The sequence below is a fragment of the Colletes latitarsis genome, chromosome 3 (genome assembly GCF_051014445.1).
Source record: "Colletes latitarsis isolate SP2378_abdomen chromosome 3, iyColLati1, whole genome shotgun sequence".
Taxonomy (NCBI): domain Eukaryota; kingdom Metazoa; phylum Arthropoda; class Insecta; order Hymenoptera; family Colletidae; genus Colletes; species Colletes latitarsis.
The window spans coordinates 39,957,367-39,974,835 of record NC_135136.1 but is presented as its reverse complement, the minus strand read 5'-3'; the positions used below and the strand labels follow the sequence as shown (position 1 = coordinate 39,974,835).

The 17,469-nt window shown below is 45.5% G+C and overlaps 1 protein-coding gene across 1 annotated transcript in view; it reads left to right on the top strand.

Moving 5' to 3' along the window:
• Window positions 1-17,433, top strand: part of Cdi (serine/threonine kinase) — a 45,002-nt gene extending 27,569 nt beyond the window's left edge. Inside the window, exons 3-6 of the mRNA XM_076763020.1 lie at window positions 2,897-3,018; window positions 11,416-11,962; window positions 12,484-13,017; window positions 13,197-17,433. Coding sequence (XP_076619135.1) covers window positions 2,897-3,018; window positions 11,416-11,962; window positions 12,484-13,017; window positions 13,197-13,709 — 1,716 coding nt within the window. The 3' untranslated portion in view covers window positions 13,710-17,433. The remainder of the gene's footprint in view (window positions 1-2,896; window positions 3,019-11,415; window positions 11,963-12,483; window positions 13,018-13,196) is intronic.
• The last annotated feature ends 36 nt before the right edge of the window (window positions 17,434-17,469 follow it).

Sequence of the window (17,469 nt, the reverse complement as noted above, 5' to 3'; positions counted from 1 at the left end):
TTTACTTTTCTGCTTCGGTAACTCATTAGTAACCTAACACTGCCGCACAGTGGAACGAGACGAGAAAATACTTGGACGTTAGCTAATATATAATAAATATTGCTGACATAAAGTATCGATCTTTGTCGCGTGTTGATAAACCATTCACATTCGATTCTGCATTTTCTAACAATTTAATCCGTAGATCTGAAAAGTGTCCAGTGCTTTTACTTTACGGTTCTGTTTCCCTGAATTTGTCCAGATTTTCATATTTTTCTAAACTTTTGCGCAATATCGGTATTTAAATTTACGTGCTCCCAATTGAATGCCTGTCGCAAACTAGTATTAAGGCAAGATTTAAGTGTCGCGCGATAAAGGTGAACGACTATTAACTCGCGCGAATTTCGACAGGTACCTGCACAGTCAGAAATTTCTTAACCATAGGTGCCCCCGTGCTCGTTTTTTTATTTTAATCAACAACCTGTACTGAACCAATTACTAAATTTGATAGCAACACTCGGTTACACTCCTCTCTAGTCACATAGGGTATAATTAATAAACTTTTGCACGAATAAGCTCGAGGCTTGGCTCTTTTCAATCTTGCGAATGATTTATTAATTTACAAATTAATTTTGCTGACGATACGCGAATCGAAATTTGTGCTCGGCAAGTCAGCGAATAAAATTTGTCCATCTCGTTTTGGGATCTCGGTTTCGCGCTGTTAAAAAAACTCGTTCGCGGTGGTTCGCGTGCGTAGAGAACAGTCGGAACGTTAATCACTCGCGGTACAATAATCACCGCGTGCTTTCTCTGTGCGTCCGGTAACAATGGGAGCCCCGAGTGCACGGAGAAACACGCAACGTCGAGCAGACAGTGAGAATTATTTAAATGAATCGGCGCAGCTAATTATTTCGGCATCCTCGCGGCTGGCGACTTTCGCGAAGCTCGGAAGACAAGTTCGCCGCGGGACGACTTGCTTTCAGCCGCCGGTGAAAACTGCTTGGCATAGTTTCGTCGTTGGCAAAAAGACACCGATATTTCGAGGCTCCGCTTTCCAAGCGAACAAAGCTGTCGCGTAATTAACTCCTTCGACGCTCAGATCCTCGTTCTTCAACGGTGGTAATAACTCACGGGAAACTGCGAACCGTTCCTCGCCTAATCGATCGGGGAAAATAGTTTTGCTTTTAAAGATAATTAAAAAACAAAGCTAATTCGCTGGTACACCTCTGGCGACCTTTGCACGGTCTCTAATTTGTATTATTTAAAGAATAATGTTAGAGTTGAACGCAAAGCGCAACGAACAGGAAGAGGTCGAGTAACCATACACGGTAAAAAGGTCGTCGATAAACGACGATGGAAAAAAAAAAGTGCAGGTTTCCTCGAGCGTGGCCAGGAACTCGATACTCCGGGAATATCGATCCGGTGAACGATTCTGACCCGCGTTAGAAACATTATATCGAAGTTGGTTGAATTCGATTAAAAGTTCGCGGCTGGAAACGCGTCCGACCAGCTCGCGAAGCTGGCGGGGCGCATTTCTTTTCCGCGACGGCGCGCGTTACACGGCGACAGGAATTCGAGAGGACCGGGGTTTCTCGTTAGCTTCGCCTTCTCATTTCCTTCGTGTTCTTTTTCCTTTGTTTTTCTTTCTTTTTCGCGAAACGCTCGATTTGCAGGCGCTCTGTTTACCCGGCCGGCTCCGCGCGTATTCGTCATCGTTTGGCCGCGGCCCAACTAAGCCAGCCACTGCCAAGGAATCCTGGCCAGATTCCCTTTGGATATTCTCGACTTTTTAACCCGCGGAATTTCCACCTCGCGACACCGCCCGTCGTCTTCGTTTTCCCCTTGATCGAATTTCTCGTCGAGAAACGTTTCCCCGTGGCCCCTTTCCTTTTTCCTGACGCCGCCGCCCCCGCGCGTGTCCTCGATCGGACCAATTTGCACGCGAATCCTAAATCTCTCGATAGCGGTGAACGGTAAAACGCGTGTGTCGACCGTCTATTTCTCCGATTTATGGTTTTAATCGGCATCTGACCGATGACGAGTCCCCCGGGAATGGCATCATCGCCGGAAACAATGGTCGACGGATACTAATAATGCGATATACATCCGCGATTCTCGAATCGCGATGATTCAAGCTCCTTTATGATCTCGTTTGGTTAATAAGAGCCTCCTCTGTCTCGTGTGAATCGTTCCCTGGCGTCCTCTCGAGCTGTGAAAACGTGGGCGTGCTGATATCGCGACGCGATCGGGACAGAACGACGTCTCGCATCGTCGTTGAACGAGGACGCTTAATTACAGCGGGATACGCGTCGAGATCGGTTTCCCGTACGCGAGAAAGTAAAGTTTCCGGTCGCGAAAACTCGATCGAGCTTGCGTTCCGGTAGAATTTCTACAAATAATTAATAATCGAGACCGCGGAACGTTATACGCAACATGTAAATTCGTTCCTTCGCCCGTTCGTCGGCAGTTCAATTATTTTTTTGTTTTCATACATCAGCGATAATTCCAACCATCTGTACCGCACGAATTACGTTTCTTCTTATGCATAAAGATGACGTTTCTCCGCATTTTCTTTCGCTGAACGTGCTGAATTGCAAACTTCGAACGACCCTCTTTTGCGTTGGTCGTTTCTAAAACATCGATTCGAATCGTTGCCCTGAAAATATTGTATTTCAAACAAAGTCCTCCGGTTGGCAACGGAACGAGTAAAGAATTCTGAAAAACGTGCGAAGATGGAGCAACTTTCGAGGTTCGCAGTGACGATTACCGCATATGCCGTGTTTCGTAACTGCGTGGCAAATCGGAAAGCACTTAAGCGGGTCCCGGGGGAGGGAGGTGTTCGGGGATAAAATATGTAGCGGTTCGCGACTTGAAAAACGACGAAATCGTTCTCACCATCTGTGTGCTTGATTTCCAGGTTACTCACAAAGTGACGAGTCAGGTGATGGTCCTGAAGATGAACCAGCTGCCGGCGAACAGGCCGAACATGCTGAAGGAGGTGCAACTGATGAACAAGCTCAGCCATCCGAACATACTCAGGTATAAGCCAGAGTTTCTATCGAAAGCTTAAATATTCAAGGAAGTCAAAGAAAGTGGCCTACAACGAGCGTCGTGTTTTACAAGCTCGAGGATAGCTGGACAATTTATTCGAGCATAAAGATTTTTGCGAGGAAAGATACCATCGGCCAACTTTCCGCGATGTTCCAGTGTTTGCGTATCGAGTCTATCAAGGATAAGATCGTAATTATGCACCGGCGTACGCACGGTGCAGCCTAATTTGCAGGAAGCACAACAATTTATGTTTGAAACCTTTCTAATAAAATTCTATATTTTATCTGGCGCGATGTGTATACTCCGGTTCGAGATAGACAAAGTAGATTTCGTACTTTGGTTTTTATCGAATCTCTCGACTCGTTACTGATTATAAAACTAAAGAGTATAAGCGTACTTATGGACAGATTATTTTCGAAGTTTGACTCAATTTTGGTGATTTTCCTCCGACTGTTGGTCGCGCGAACGCGAGGGGATTTGGCGCGAAAGAGTGACTGTCAGATCGAAAACAGAGCGATCCGTTAGGGTTGACGCAACCCGGGTCTCGACCGGACGCGAGGCTAATGCCAAAAGAGTTCCGCGGTTCGCGAGTTACGAGATATGACATAATGGCGACGGGTAGCTTACCGCGACGATGCTCTCGACTAGACGCGTCGCATCCGCGGCGACAACGCATTCCAACGATATAAACGGCTTGGCCCAGATTCACCGGTGTGTGCGTGTGTTTATCCCGCGCGGCTAGCGGGATCTTATTTCTGGCATTTCTCTCGTTGAAGGCTGCGAAAACCGCGGACACCGCGCGCCGCGACGGGACGCGTCTCTCGGCGTCGCTCGAGTGACTCAGCTCCATTGAAAAAAACCTCCGCGATCCTCCGACAGCGCGATCTTTCTCAAAACGCGCCCAACTCCACTCTTAACATGGCATCCTACTCTCGACGTCGATCTTTCCCTAACATTCAAATCGTCAAAGTCCTTGTAAAAGAAAATATCATCGATTCGGAGCATTTAAAACTATGGACCTCTATATCTATATTGGTCAGTGTTTTTCGTTAATAATTCAAAAACGAAGCCCCATCCGGCATTTTCGCGAAGGAAATTGTTGTTCAGAATCGTCTCAGCTACCCCCCATTTCCGGTTCTTACACTATTTACGGAACACCCTGTATATAATACATTTGAATAATTCTTTAAATTAATTTTTCCCTAAGACTCCGTAACGAGTCAATTTGTAAAACAGAGCGCTTATTAGGTGACTCAGATTTCTAATAAACAACGAATCGCTTAGGATTTCGTAACTCTTGGATCGATGCTCCGCGCCAGGTGTGGCCAGCTCGGATTCAAGCGAATATGGATGAATGAAATCGGTCGATACTCTCGAAATACCATTCGTCGCGACGTAGAGATTTACTACGAGCCGCTTGACTCTTTACTCTTCCGCTTCGATCGATCGCCAATTTGAATTTCGTTGAGCCCAGGAACGTGGCGGCGAATAACTGGTTCGCCATTTGACTCGAGTAGACTATTTCACTTTCCAATTTTGTTCGAAATTATGCTCGGACCCGGGGACACAGAGTCCCCGCCGAGCCACACTTCGGAATTGCTTCCTTTGTTTCGGTCGAGTGCCTCGTCGACACACACGTGGCGAGTCGATTGTTGCGCGAATAGTTATCGAGCGACGATAGACCAAACAAAGACTTCCCTCCAGCTATTTTTTATTCAACCCTTTCGATACCACGCGCCTCCCTGTCGCCCGTGGGCGGCGGACGGATTTGCTGGACCATGGATTGCGAATACAGCACGTTCGATTCGACGACCTTTCGGTTCACGTGGATATTCTGGTCTGGAAAGCACAGATTTTGGCGTATTGATAATAATTCCTTTAAATTATCGACTGCTTTGACTACCAGAGCTAGCTGTACAGAGTTCTTGGATCTGAAGGAGGTTAGAAAAATGTTAAAACCGTTTGTGAGGAACAAAACTGCCTCGAACCAATTGTTACCGATGACGAGATACCGGTGTTTTCAATACGATCTAGAAACAAAGCGAAAGAACCATAAAAGGAAGTCGTTATGGCACAAAAGGACAATAGTCATTGATGGACCGTGCAAATCGTCGTGTCGTCGCTAAAGGAATCTATTTTGAATAGAATGAAACATTTTTTCCTCCGAATCTCCTGTTATTTTCAAGAGAATACATATTTTCAGTGACCGGAGTGTCAAGGCTTAAGAAAATGTAGGGGAAAAAATTGAAATTGATCTGTCCATGTTTCTTGAAGCATTCGTTTACGTCGTAAAATCAGGATTGATAGTTGTACGGCAGTAAATCAACGTTCAAACTCTTGTTTTATCGTTACGATCGTCGGTTCGTTGACTTTGTATTCGATAGGTTCTTAAAATCTAGCGGTATTCGAAGCGTCCCTAATATTAGCCGCGTTTCCACGCCGCAGGGATCGTCAATGATCTCTAAATAGATAAATGCGTTACTCTTAACCAGCGATGCACAAAATCCGACCCGCGGGCCAATTCGACCCATTGAGTTTATCTCGTAAATTAAATTAAACCGCGAATTAAAATGGCTGCACGACTCGTTTTGCAGACTCGTAAAATACACTATCAACCTATGATTACAGTTCAGTTTGTATTCATTCATCCTTTTGTTCGATCGACGATTTATATTGCGTACGATTGCAATACAATGGGGACGTATCGTTATTGCTACTATTATTATATCGTTGCAACCGACCTTGTAATAACCTTGAAAAGATAAGAAAGCTGTCTCGAAGTATCGGATGCAGAATGAAAAACAGCGAATCGAAGTCCCCGCGGAGTTGCTTCGTATCTCTTATCGTCTAGCGAGCGTTTCATACCGAGCTTATCTCCAGAGACACCCAGTACATATATCGATAGTTGGAAATACAATACCCAGCGTGATATGATAATATTTATTGTTTGTCGCTGTAAGAATTCCGATCTTATCTGGGCATTTAGGAAGTATCAACGTCGATCCTCGTTGTTTCGCTGAAACACTAGCCCGACGGCTGTTTCGCGATTAAGTCGATAGTGGCACGAAACGTTTCGTCGACAAAGAAGCAACGAGCACGCTCGGAAGGGGAGACCTAAGACAATGGGAGTTCCAAAAAATTCACCGTGTTTCCCAGAATATTCGAAATCCTCAAGAATATTCTGAATTCCCTAGATCCTCTTGCTATCCCTGGATCAACGTAGATTTTGCCAAATATTGTTTATGGAAGCAACGTGCATTATCCAGTGCCAAGTTGTCTTTCGCAGCGCGATTTGCAAGATCGCGTGCGAATTTCACGGTGTCGACGGTCGCACGATCGTAACAACGGCCACACGTAGTTTCCGATCGTCCTATCTAGGATATCGCGATAACCGCGATAAAGTCGAATCGGCCGGTAATTCATCGTGGAACGCGTCTGCGCGCTGATATTAATCTTAATATCTATCGCTTCAATTGTTGACGTCCGGTTGTTGCCACAATGAATTTGATACCGGTCTCAATAACATCCTGCGAACTTTCATAACGCGCGCTGACGTAACTACTTTCGCGCGGGAAATTTAAACCGCTACTTCAGGTCTGTGAAAACTTGAAAAAACATCCAATCTAGTAGACGAGACCGAAGAAAGAAATCCAGTCGCATTAATTCGAGCTGCTTCGTAGAAACTTTCCAGCCTGCATAATTGAACATAGTTGAGACGAGATGGTGATCGTTTTCATCGAGAAAATATCGCTACATTTAATAACACGTAGAAATAAGTACGCACGATATTGCAATCTTAATGCCAGAATTTGTATAATCTTCGAAGATTGCGCAGAATCGAGGAAGAAATCCAATTATACTAACTCTCGATGCTTCTGTGAAACTTTATCTTAATTATAAGCAGTTCGAACGAGATCGCGTTTGGACTAATTTCCATCGGCAAAATAACGCGAAACTATTCGTTACTCTCACGAAGAGCTAACAAAAAACGTAAAAGATTACATTGCGAGGCTTTCTGTTGATTTTTAGAGTGGAATCACCTACCGTACTTCGTTATAAGTCTCAGGAGCGAGCACAGCTTTGCGACTCTTATCGGAGACTTTCCATATATCGTAGTTTCCATTTGAAAAGTCAACAATACGTTTTAAAATTTAGTTAAGAATTGTTTCTGCCTGGCGGACCGTAGCTTGCTGACCCGCGTTTTATATAATTGTTAATTACGATGCTTCGTCGGACGGTTAATTAATTCTTCGCGGTGAAATTTAATCGGCGGTTACGCGTGCTAAACATGCATCTTTAACTCAGCGATCTTTTGGCTCGCGTGAATCTAGGAAATTTAAATTACGCTAGATTCTTTATTGCCAGCAGTAATAGGAAGACGATACACGCGTTTCGTAATTCCAAAAGGAAAATATCTAAGGGCTTTAGACTCCGGATAAATGGAGGCTTTACGAATATAGGGCATCTCGATCTGTTGTTATTGCACTATCGTGAGATACTTAGAATTCGATAAGCCAATCATACTTCGAACCGAATGGAGATTAGAAAAATGATATACGATTCCAAAGTACGGAAATAAATAAGCATACCCATATGAATTTTATCGCATAAAGCTGTACGATTAAATATAAATTAGTCAAAATTACCAGGTATTAGGACATTGTTTGTTTCTGTCAGTTATCTACTTTACATCTCGCGTCGATTTTTTTGTTTTCGAGTATTCGAAGAGCTCTACCATCCCTTGTTCTTGTTCCCCGTACCGCAGATAACAATACAGTATAAATTACCAGCGATACTGGACCGACCCTGAAGACATAACGGTTAACAATGAGGCCCCTAGCGCTAATTGGCGCCTATCGGCGACACCGACTTGTCACGTTAAGGGCATGACGTTCGACCAGTCGACATTCTAAACGAACTTCAACTTTGCCCCATTCCCGAAGCCACCTGCAGAGTTTTGTATCTAATCTTCGAGTAGAATCGCTGAGCCGACACAGGCTTTTCTGTAGAGCGTCGATTCTATCGCCTTTCGCGTGAAACTAAAACGATACAGACCGCTGGCAATTACTCGCGTCTGCTGACAACACGTAGATGAATAGGGAGATAAATCGCGCGCCAGAGATCGTCTTCGTTCCGGCGAAACAAAATAAAACGCGCCGCAAGATACGGAATCGAATGATAAGCGAATCTCATATTGACTCGGTAATAACAGGTTTTCGCCGTTTTAGAAAAGGAAATCGTTCGCTCGTGAATATTCCAAGGAAACGGCAGGCGTTTCGTTTCCTGGAGGAAAATTGATGCGTTGCCGGGTAATGACGATGTCGACAAAAAATTATTATACCATTTTTTACGCCAGTAATTGCCTTTATCTTATCGTACGCCTTCGCGAAAAATGTTTAACGCGCGCTCTTCTCTAACGCCTTCGCTGTCAGATCGGTGCTGATACTTCCTAGCAGAGTAGCTTCAAATTTTTGGTCGTGATTATTCCTAGAATCCTCGTTGGAATTTATGAATCTTATCTGGATTTATATAATCAAATCAAAATACGGATCGAAAGCCCCCGGCGATGGAGGAGAAGAGTACTTTCTTTTATGTGCGATGAGGTCTTCACGCGATTTCGAGTAAAAATCAAACGGTCCTCGCATAAAATCCGTCGGAATCCTATCCACTTTCGAGAAAAAAATTCGATAAGGTGTGAAATTTTTCGACAAAATTAAAAAATTTCAAATCGTTCTAAAAAAATTATTCTTAGCTAGGGGAGTCAATTTCAATCGCTTTTGGTCAATAGACATACCCTCGAATTCCTATCCACTTTCGAGAAAAAAATTCGAGAAGGTGTGAAATTTTTCGACAAAATTAAAAAATTTCGAATCCTTCTAAAAAAATTATTTTCAGTTGCAGGGGTCAATTTCAATCATTTTTGGTCAATAGACATATCCTCGAATTCCTATCCACTTTCGAGAAAAAAATTCATTACCGAAAATACAATGTCTGACCATACCATTGATTGATTCCACTGAAATTTCATAAAAATTTCAAATCGTTCTAAAAAAATTATTTTCGGTTGCGGGGGTCAATTACAATCATTTTTGGTGAATAGACATACCCCCGAAATTCTACTCATTTTCGAGAAAAAAATTCGAGTAGGTGCCGAAATTTTTCGGCAGAAATAAAATATTTTAAATTGTTCTACAAAAATTATTTTTAGCTAGGGGGGTTAATTACAGTCAATTTTGCTCAATACATATACCCTCGAAATTCTACGCATGTTCGAGAAAAAAATTCTTTATCGAAAATATAATGTCTTCAACAAGACACAAGAATGGTAATGGTAAATAGAGCTCCAGAAAAATGGGCCGAAAAAATACATTGAATGTAAGGTGTACTCGTATAACTGTGGTAAAAACTTCCCAGCTGCCTTTCAACTGATTCGAATTTTCCGGTCGCTCGGTTATCAAACACACAAAGGATAGAACGGTCTCTATCCCAGCTAGAATTTTGCTAGAACGAACGAAGCTTCGTTAGAAACTCTCTGGGTGTCAATAGAGCATCGTGTCGAATCGATACGAACCCTCTTTAATCGTCTTACCCTCGCACGGACACGAAGAAGCAAACTTCGTCACGGCCTGTGTGCAACCGGCGCGAGAAAAACTGTTCGCATTTCCCTGGGAAAGCAATTCGTTGGAAGCGGTCATCATCATTTTCTAGAAAATTAACGCGATTTTCTTTTCTTAATCGCGTCGTTGGACACGCATTCCCATCGCTTATAACAACTGTATGTGAAAATTATTATGGCAAACTACCTATGAAAATTATGATTCGCGATAATAGTTGGGTATATACGTTTGGTGATGACTTCTGGATTTGTTATTCCGAGTCCAAAATCCCGTAAGTACCGGTGGAGATTTCTTATTGGTAGACCATAAGAATTGCAGTGCACGTCGACGTTCCGGAACCTTGATCCTTCGAGAAAAAGAAAAGAACGTTCCATCGATTCATCAATATCACAGCTAGCTTTCTCAGGGATTACAAATGACACATCGATACCGTATCAATATAGATACTACGATAACTAACGCTTTAAAGTTCCTAATTGTGATTTGTCGAGATTCTGAAGCGGCTGTAACGATGATGTATCGTCCTTTCCGTTCTGTATCTTATCTACCAACATTGCAAGGCCTCCTTTTTTAAGTCCGACGCTTTGTCACGAAATAGATACGTTCGATACCACAGTTTTTATTCGCATTAAACGCACTTATGGGTTCAACAAAACTGCAGTACACAATGAGATAAATTCACTAGAGAGTAATTTCGACCCACAGAAACTAGATATATTCCACGAACGCCGTTGGTCGCAGACCAGGACCAAACTTGGTCAATTTCCGCCATTGTCCTTTCTAGCGTCGATGTGTCAGGGATGTCTGGACGCGCTATCGATGATGCATCGTGTGTTCCCTGCGTTGGACGTATTTCTGTACGTAAAGGAAACAAATGTCAAGCCTCGCTGGTAATCTATTTATAGCCATTGAGATTCGTTCGTTGCGAAACGACAAACTCGGTGAAAAAGCGTCGCGGCTATTCCCGTCTAAACTCGCGGTCGCCGATATTGTCAGAAACGTCCGATCGTTCGATACCACGGGGACCAGTTCGCGCAAATATCTTGGCGGAGGGCATTGTTCTGTTGGCTTTCAGTGGCACGGACAACGAGAAACAATCGTTGACCCGACCCGCTAGTCTCTCCGCTTCATATCGTCGCGATTTTTCTCGTTTTATTCGCCTGGGTCCTTTTGTTCTGGGTCGTAGACCTTCCTCCTGCGGCTATCCTCGGCCGGAACACGAAGGTCGCGGGCCTTTATAGGGAAAGATGAGTAACGAGGCGAGTAACAACTCGACGCTTCGTGCGTGGATTGGCAAAGAGAGCCGCGGCGGCCGCGACTTGGTAATTAAACTTCGTACGCCGCGCCTCGGAAAACGTCGTTTCGCCGTGTAAGGGGGAACGAAGGTCTCCGCCGATCGGTGAAATCTCGCAAAAATTGCCCCCGAGGACGCTGCGAAATCTCCACGACGTTGCGTTAGATTCGTCTCCCACAGGTAGCGCGATTAGCCGCGAAGACGGAAATTCGTGCTCCTTTAAAGGGGCTGCTCCCTCGATTACGCGAACGTTCGCAGCTTCGTAACAGGGTCTCGGGGACGTCTTGCAATCGACCGGGTTCCAGACCCCAGAAATTACGGTAATAACAACGATGTTGATAATTGCACGGGTAAAATAGTAGCCATTACGTCCCCCGGAATTAGAGAATAATAGAATAAACGTCTCCCGTAAGTATAGACCTTCGGATACCTGGTGGTTCCCGCGATTCTGAGCGTGAACACGGTCGGTTCCAGGTTCATGGGAGTCTGCGTGCACGAGGGTCAGCTGCACGCCCTGACGGAGTACATAAACGGAGGCAGCCTGGAGCAACTGATCATGTCGAGGCACACCTCGCTCCCGCACCTGATCAGGATGAACCTGGCGCGCGACGTGGCTCGTGGCATGACCTATCTACACAGCCGCGGACTTTTTCATCGCGATCTCACGTCCAAGAACGTCCTGATCAAGAAGGACGAGCACACGTCCGAGCTGACCGCCGTGGTGGGCGATTTCGGTCTGGCCGCCAAGATCCCCGACCCCAGCTCGGGTTACAGGCTCAGCACCGTTGGCAGCCCCTACTGGATGTCGCCGGAATGCCTCAAGGGTCAATGGTACGATCACAGGTCGGACGTCTTCTCGTTCGGCATCGTCGTCTGCGAGCTGATCGGCCGCGTGCCTGCCGATCCGGACGTTCTGCCACGGTCAGATAACTTTGGCCTCGATTACCTGGCCGTGGCAGAGATCTGCGCCGCCGCCGATCCACCACCCGCCTTCCTGCAACTTGCCTTCCATTGTTGCACGGTGAGTAGCTACTTTTATTCCACACCTTTCTCACTGAGCATCCCATATTTCGAAAACGAGCACAACTTTGCGCCCGTTAGTCTTGCTGGTCGTATTCTAAAATTGTACATTGGCAACCGTGGCAAATACAGTCTGGACGTATTGTTGGTAATAGTATTTTACAAATGTTACGAAATCGTAGGTGAGATCACCTATTGCGTCAAGTTTCGCACGACGAGGAAAATGGTCCATTATAAACATGCCACCGCAACGTCTTCTGTAGATAATTTCTAGAGACGACATTGTAAAACTATTTCAAGGCTACGTATTTCGTAACCCTATAAATATACAATAATAATAATACGCAATAAGAAGTAAGTTTAACCCATCAGTGGACTCTCAATCTTAACTAGAATTATTTTACTTAATGGAAATCAGCTTTCCTTTTAAAGGCGTTGCAATAATTATAAAGCAAATAATCTATGCTAAACTTAAAGACTCGCGAACGCGTATCATTCGATTCCCATTTTCGTTGGTTTCAGTACGAGCCAAAGTCGAGGCCGACGTTCCCGGAGATCGCGTCGAACCTGGACGGGATGATCGCCAATTACGAGGACGAGTCGAAGGGCAATATGGGTAAACGCCAGTCGGTGGACCCGGCCCTGATGTCCAGCATGGACGAGATCACGCGCGAGGGACGGCCGACGAAGCGGAAGACGGCTCGTCTGAGGAGTCAGTCAGCGGACGCGAGAGGTTGCGACAACGCGACGCCTTCCGACAAGGCGAGATGCCATTCCGCGAGGAGGGTCGCCGAGCTGGCGAGCAGAAGGGACCCGCACTACAGGCCCATGACGGCCAATCCGTTCCACGCGCTGGGTGGCGTCAAGAAGATCCTCGGGGACCTGTTCTCCAGCTGCCTGGAGCTTCCGTCTCTCGAGGACGTCAGACCGAGCGTCACCGATGCTATCGCCAAGTTCAAGCCCGCGCAGAACGACAGTATCGCCAAGATCTTGGACAGGAAGAAGCCCAACTCCGAGCCCAGCAGTCCCACTGCCAGGAAGAAGTGGGAACGAAAGGTAAAGATTGACTTTCGATCGCGATCCAGGCCCAGTCGAAAGAATTATTGGAACGAGAAGTCCTCCAAACCGATATGGATGCAAGAAATCCTTTCCAACCCAATAATTCCAAAACAAGTCCAAACTACCCCCCAAGAACGAACCCTAGTAACACCAGGACTATTCTGCTATGTTTTCAGGTGGCAACAAAGGTAGGTGCCGCGAGTCTGTTCACCCATCCGCTGTTCAGAGACGGATGGGAGCCCAGAAGACGCGGTAGCTGCGAGTCCGGGTTCTGGAGCTGCGTGGGCGAGGACCTGAGTCCCGAGCCGCCTAATCGCAGACATACCTCGACTCTGAGCAGCTCGGCGGCGAGCAGTCTGTTCTTGTTAGACGATCATCGGACTAGCTCGATCTACACCGACTCGTCCGAGGACATAGCGAGTCTAGGTGGCGGTGACTCGTGCTGGGAGGATAAGTTGAGTGGTATCGGGTCTTCCAGTAAAACGATTTCGAAAATCGTCGAGTATTTCGAGAGAAAGGAAGCTGGGAGTTTGAGACTGGCCGACCACGAGGCCGGTTCCAGTAGATTGACGCTCCTGAAGGCCAGCTTGGAGGGTCCGGTTCCTCTTTGCAGCATCTCCGCCGCGCAGAGGTTGGTCGTTTGCGAGGGTGCGGTGCGTAGCAAGTTGCCCCTGTTCGATAAGAAGTGATACGCGTCACTGGCGCGTCTCGTAGAATTCGTCCTTTAGGGTTTCTTGGTTTTGCTGCCGGTGGTCGCGATCCAATCTCTAACGGGGCAACGACGGTATCGAGAATCTTGAGCAGTCCAAACGGAACGACGACGTCGTCGCTGGAGAAACGACCGAACCGTAAGCGGAATCGAGGCACGACTATGTTTCCGTCGGGACCGGCGATCCTAGCAAACCTCGAAACATGCTCGGAAGCGACCACTTCGTCGACGATCGATGGAAACATAGTCCGAACGCGAGTTCATCAGACGCTTCTCTCTAAAATCTAGTAACCCGACTGTGATGTTTTTTGATAATCTACATACATTATTGACCCGTACGACCACGTTCGACGAAACCGTCGTCGCACGTTTGGTCGTTTCGCCTGTGAGAACTGTCGTTGGACGTTTGTCCTGGTCTTGACCTTTCGCGGCAGAGATGCTAGACGGCGTCGATAGTATTTTGCGTATAAAAAAAAATAAAAAAAAAAGAAATAAATAGAAAAAAAAAAGAGTAATGGAACGTTTGTTGCGTTAGTTTGTGAGTACTTGAGATTCTTCCGAGGCCAACGTATTTCCCTACGATGTACAATGTTCGAGAAAACAGTTCGAGTTCCAAGGGATCGAAGAAAGCAATACGCGTTTCGTTTCGAGACTGCTCGTGTTCTTAACCTTTCGCGCAGTGCCTCGCAGTTCCTAGTTAGCCACCTCCGTCCTTATCCACGTTAATCGACTTTTTACCTAATCGCTACGACGATAGAAATAGAGACGCGAACTATACCAGTTGCAAATCAGCCACGTTGAACACGGTTTCAGTGCGTTGTGTACCGCGAGAGTCGTTTCCCCTTGGTTCAACGTTGTACATCCGCTACTTTTGGCGCCAAATATTGGAGTTAACGTTGTTAGACGCGTTCATATCGATTGCGAGGATGTCGACGCAGACACCCCCCCGAGAGCTACGACGATGTACAGGAGAAAACGGCACGCTTCTTTCCTCGCGAAAGAAGAGCTGTTCAAGAGTTCGATTTCAGGCATCCTACCCTGGGAGGGTCGGTTGGGTTGTCGATGCAGTTTACGCTTTTTATTTTATTTATTGTTACACGGGGCGTGCGGGACCTAGAAGAGGATTTTCTCTTTCACGGATAAATAATTTCATTTCACGAGTTTTGGATAAGAGGGATACAGTTAGTACCGCAGGATCGTAGGGTAATTGAAAATAAAAGTATATTTGTTTCCACGCTGGTAGCGAAACTACCCTCCAAAGTTGCTATCCGCAAAAGTGCTGGATATAGAAGTCTTTCAACAACACGGACAAGAGAAATGGCTACTTTTCAGTGTCCCTGCGAATTACGCCCCCGTACACGATACCTGTGACCTTTCATACTGCCGTCTTCTGTTGTATAGTATCATCGTGCGTGTTCGCGAGATACGAGAATTCAATCAGGGCCTACCGCTGTGCTTAGACGAATGTGTTTATTACATTTCTGATCGAGCGACGGATACTTCCCCCAGCGTGGAGCGTCGCGGGCGTCTTAGAATTAGTACTCGGGACGAAGAGGAGGAGACATAGTATATTTTGTTGACAGAGATGACACCGCGTGTCTTGAATATTTTTGTTGACGTAAAAATCAGGACGACGGTCCATTTTCGAGAGAGAAAGAGGGAGAGAAAGGGAGAGAGAGCAAATGAAACTGATCTAGTCAGTGTATTATCGTGGCGGCCTTATCTTTTGTACGTCGTAGCGCTAATAACTTAAGTGTTCCGAGAACAACAAAAGCGTGACTGAGCGAGAGAGAAAGAGAGAGAGGCGATTACGATGTCCGGTTTCGAATAACCGAAGAAAAAAATAATATTGGAGAATAAAAATGGAACTCAGAATGTGCACGATGACCCGTATCGAGTGCGTGAGCGGTGCGTGTGTTTGAAAGCGTACGAAGAAGAAGTCGCGCGTGTCCTTTGGTCGTTTCCTCGAGATCGTGCCTCCGTTGCGCGGGAAAGTATCGCGGGCAGAGAATATTGGTCGCTCAAGGTCGCCTGGTGACCATCCCCCACCGTACCGCCTCGTTGCTTCGCCTATTCGACTTTTCGCTCCGCCCCTTGCGTTTGAGGGGCGGAAAGCGCCAAAAGTTCCGTAGAAATTGTAAAAAAAAGCGACCTTGGGCGGTCAACCCTTTCGCTGTGGTTGACGTATTCTGTCCCGTGAATTCGATCGCCCGTTGCGGGAGCATAATTTTGAAGGTCACCGATCTACCAGCAGATGAAGAAACGAACTCGATGTGGCATGCGCAGTGTCGCTTTTTAGTTACACGACGTTACGCGAGCACAGTATTCTCAGAGCGGCCCCCCTGGCAATAGTCTTCCTGATCCCGAGTTCTCCTCGATTCTGTTCGTTTCTCGAATCCGGGGGATCGATTTTAAGTTATCTCTAATCGGAGACGTATCGAAGATTCTTTCGTTTCTTTATTATTTCGGCACGCTTCCCGAGAGGATACTGTGGCCAGCGTGGCAGATTAATAAATCGCGAAGATTTTGGGTAGCTATTACTTGGCGCATCAGCGTAAGTCTCGACGACCTGGTCGCGGGACGAATCGAACCAAATTTCTACTAGAGTGATAGGCCACACTATACCTTTTTACTTGTCAGAGTTCGTTCACGGGTTCTACTTGATAAGACTGCGTGTTTGTTAAATATGTATGTAAGTAGTAAGTTTTTGATAATTCGCAGTCCCTTCTTCCTTGCCTAACGGAATGCACCGTCGACCAGAAGAGCCAAGATTCTCTCCGTTGAATCGATGCTAGAGTAATTACGTGGGCTGGCGATTAAGAATTCGTTCCTAGGCTGTCGTTCGATCCTCTTCCATTGTCTATCGTAGATTTGATTTTTAAGGGTGTAGACCGAAAGAAATTATCATCCGGAAGTCAAGTTTTTCGTTTTCTCGTGACAAATGTTTTACTTCTGCATCGAGTGGGCTGTACAAGAACGGATGCGTTCTGTTTCGACGCGTCAATCGGTACCTGAAGAAACGTAGAAGCAAGGACTGCGAATGGATTTTATTTTTAATAGTCGCGGACATATCAGGAGTGGGCATATCCTGAAAAAATTTGTTGCTCGTGAGAGATGATCGTCGAATGAGAAGCGAGAAAGAGAGTAAAGTATACGATGGAAGATTGAGAAATAGAGAGAATGTGTGCGTGAGAAAAACGATGCGGAGTAAATGGATAAAAAGTACGTCGGGCTTGCGAGACCGAGAGGCGCATTTTTCTTCTTAAAGAGGGTTATTTATTTTAAGTAAAAACAGGTATACTGTAGATAGACACACTTAGAAGTCCACTTAAATCGTCTCTTCCAATACTTTTCTTTTTGTGACTATCGTCTACCTGGACCACGGTGAACGTGGACGCGCGTAGACACTAGCTGTACATATTATTACGTGAAAACAAACTATAATACTATTTCAGCGATACTTTTCGCGATTTCCAAGATCGGGTCGTTATATATACATACAAAGGGTCAAACAACAGTGGGATTTCGCTCTTACGATCGTCCGTTCGACATGAATAATTAAAAAAAAAAAAAAAAAAAAGGAAAGCGCGATTTGGGATAATACAAGATGACGATGGTACTGAGGATAATAACAATTCTAATACTTAAGAATTAATATAACGAATGTGAAAAACAGATTTCAGCGAAGCTATACATATATATTATATTATATATATATATATATTGTAAAAAAATTCCTA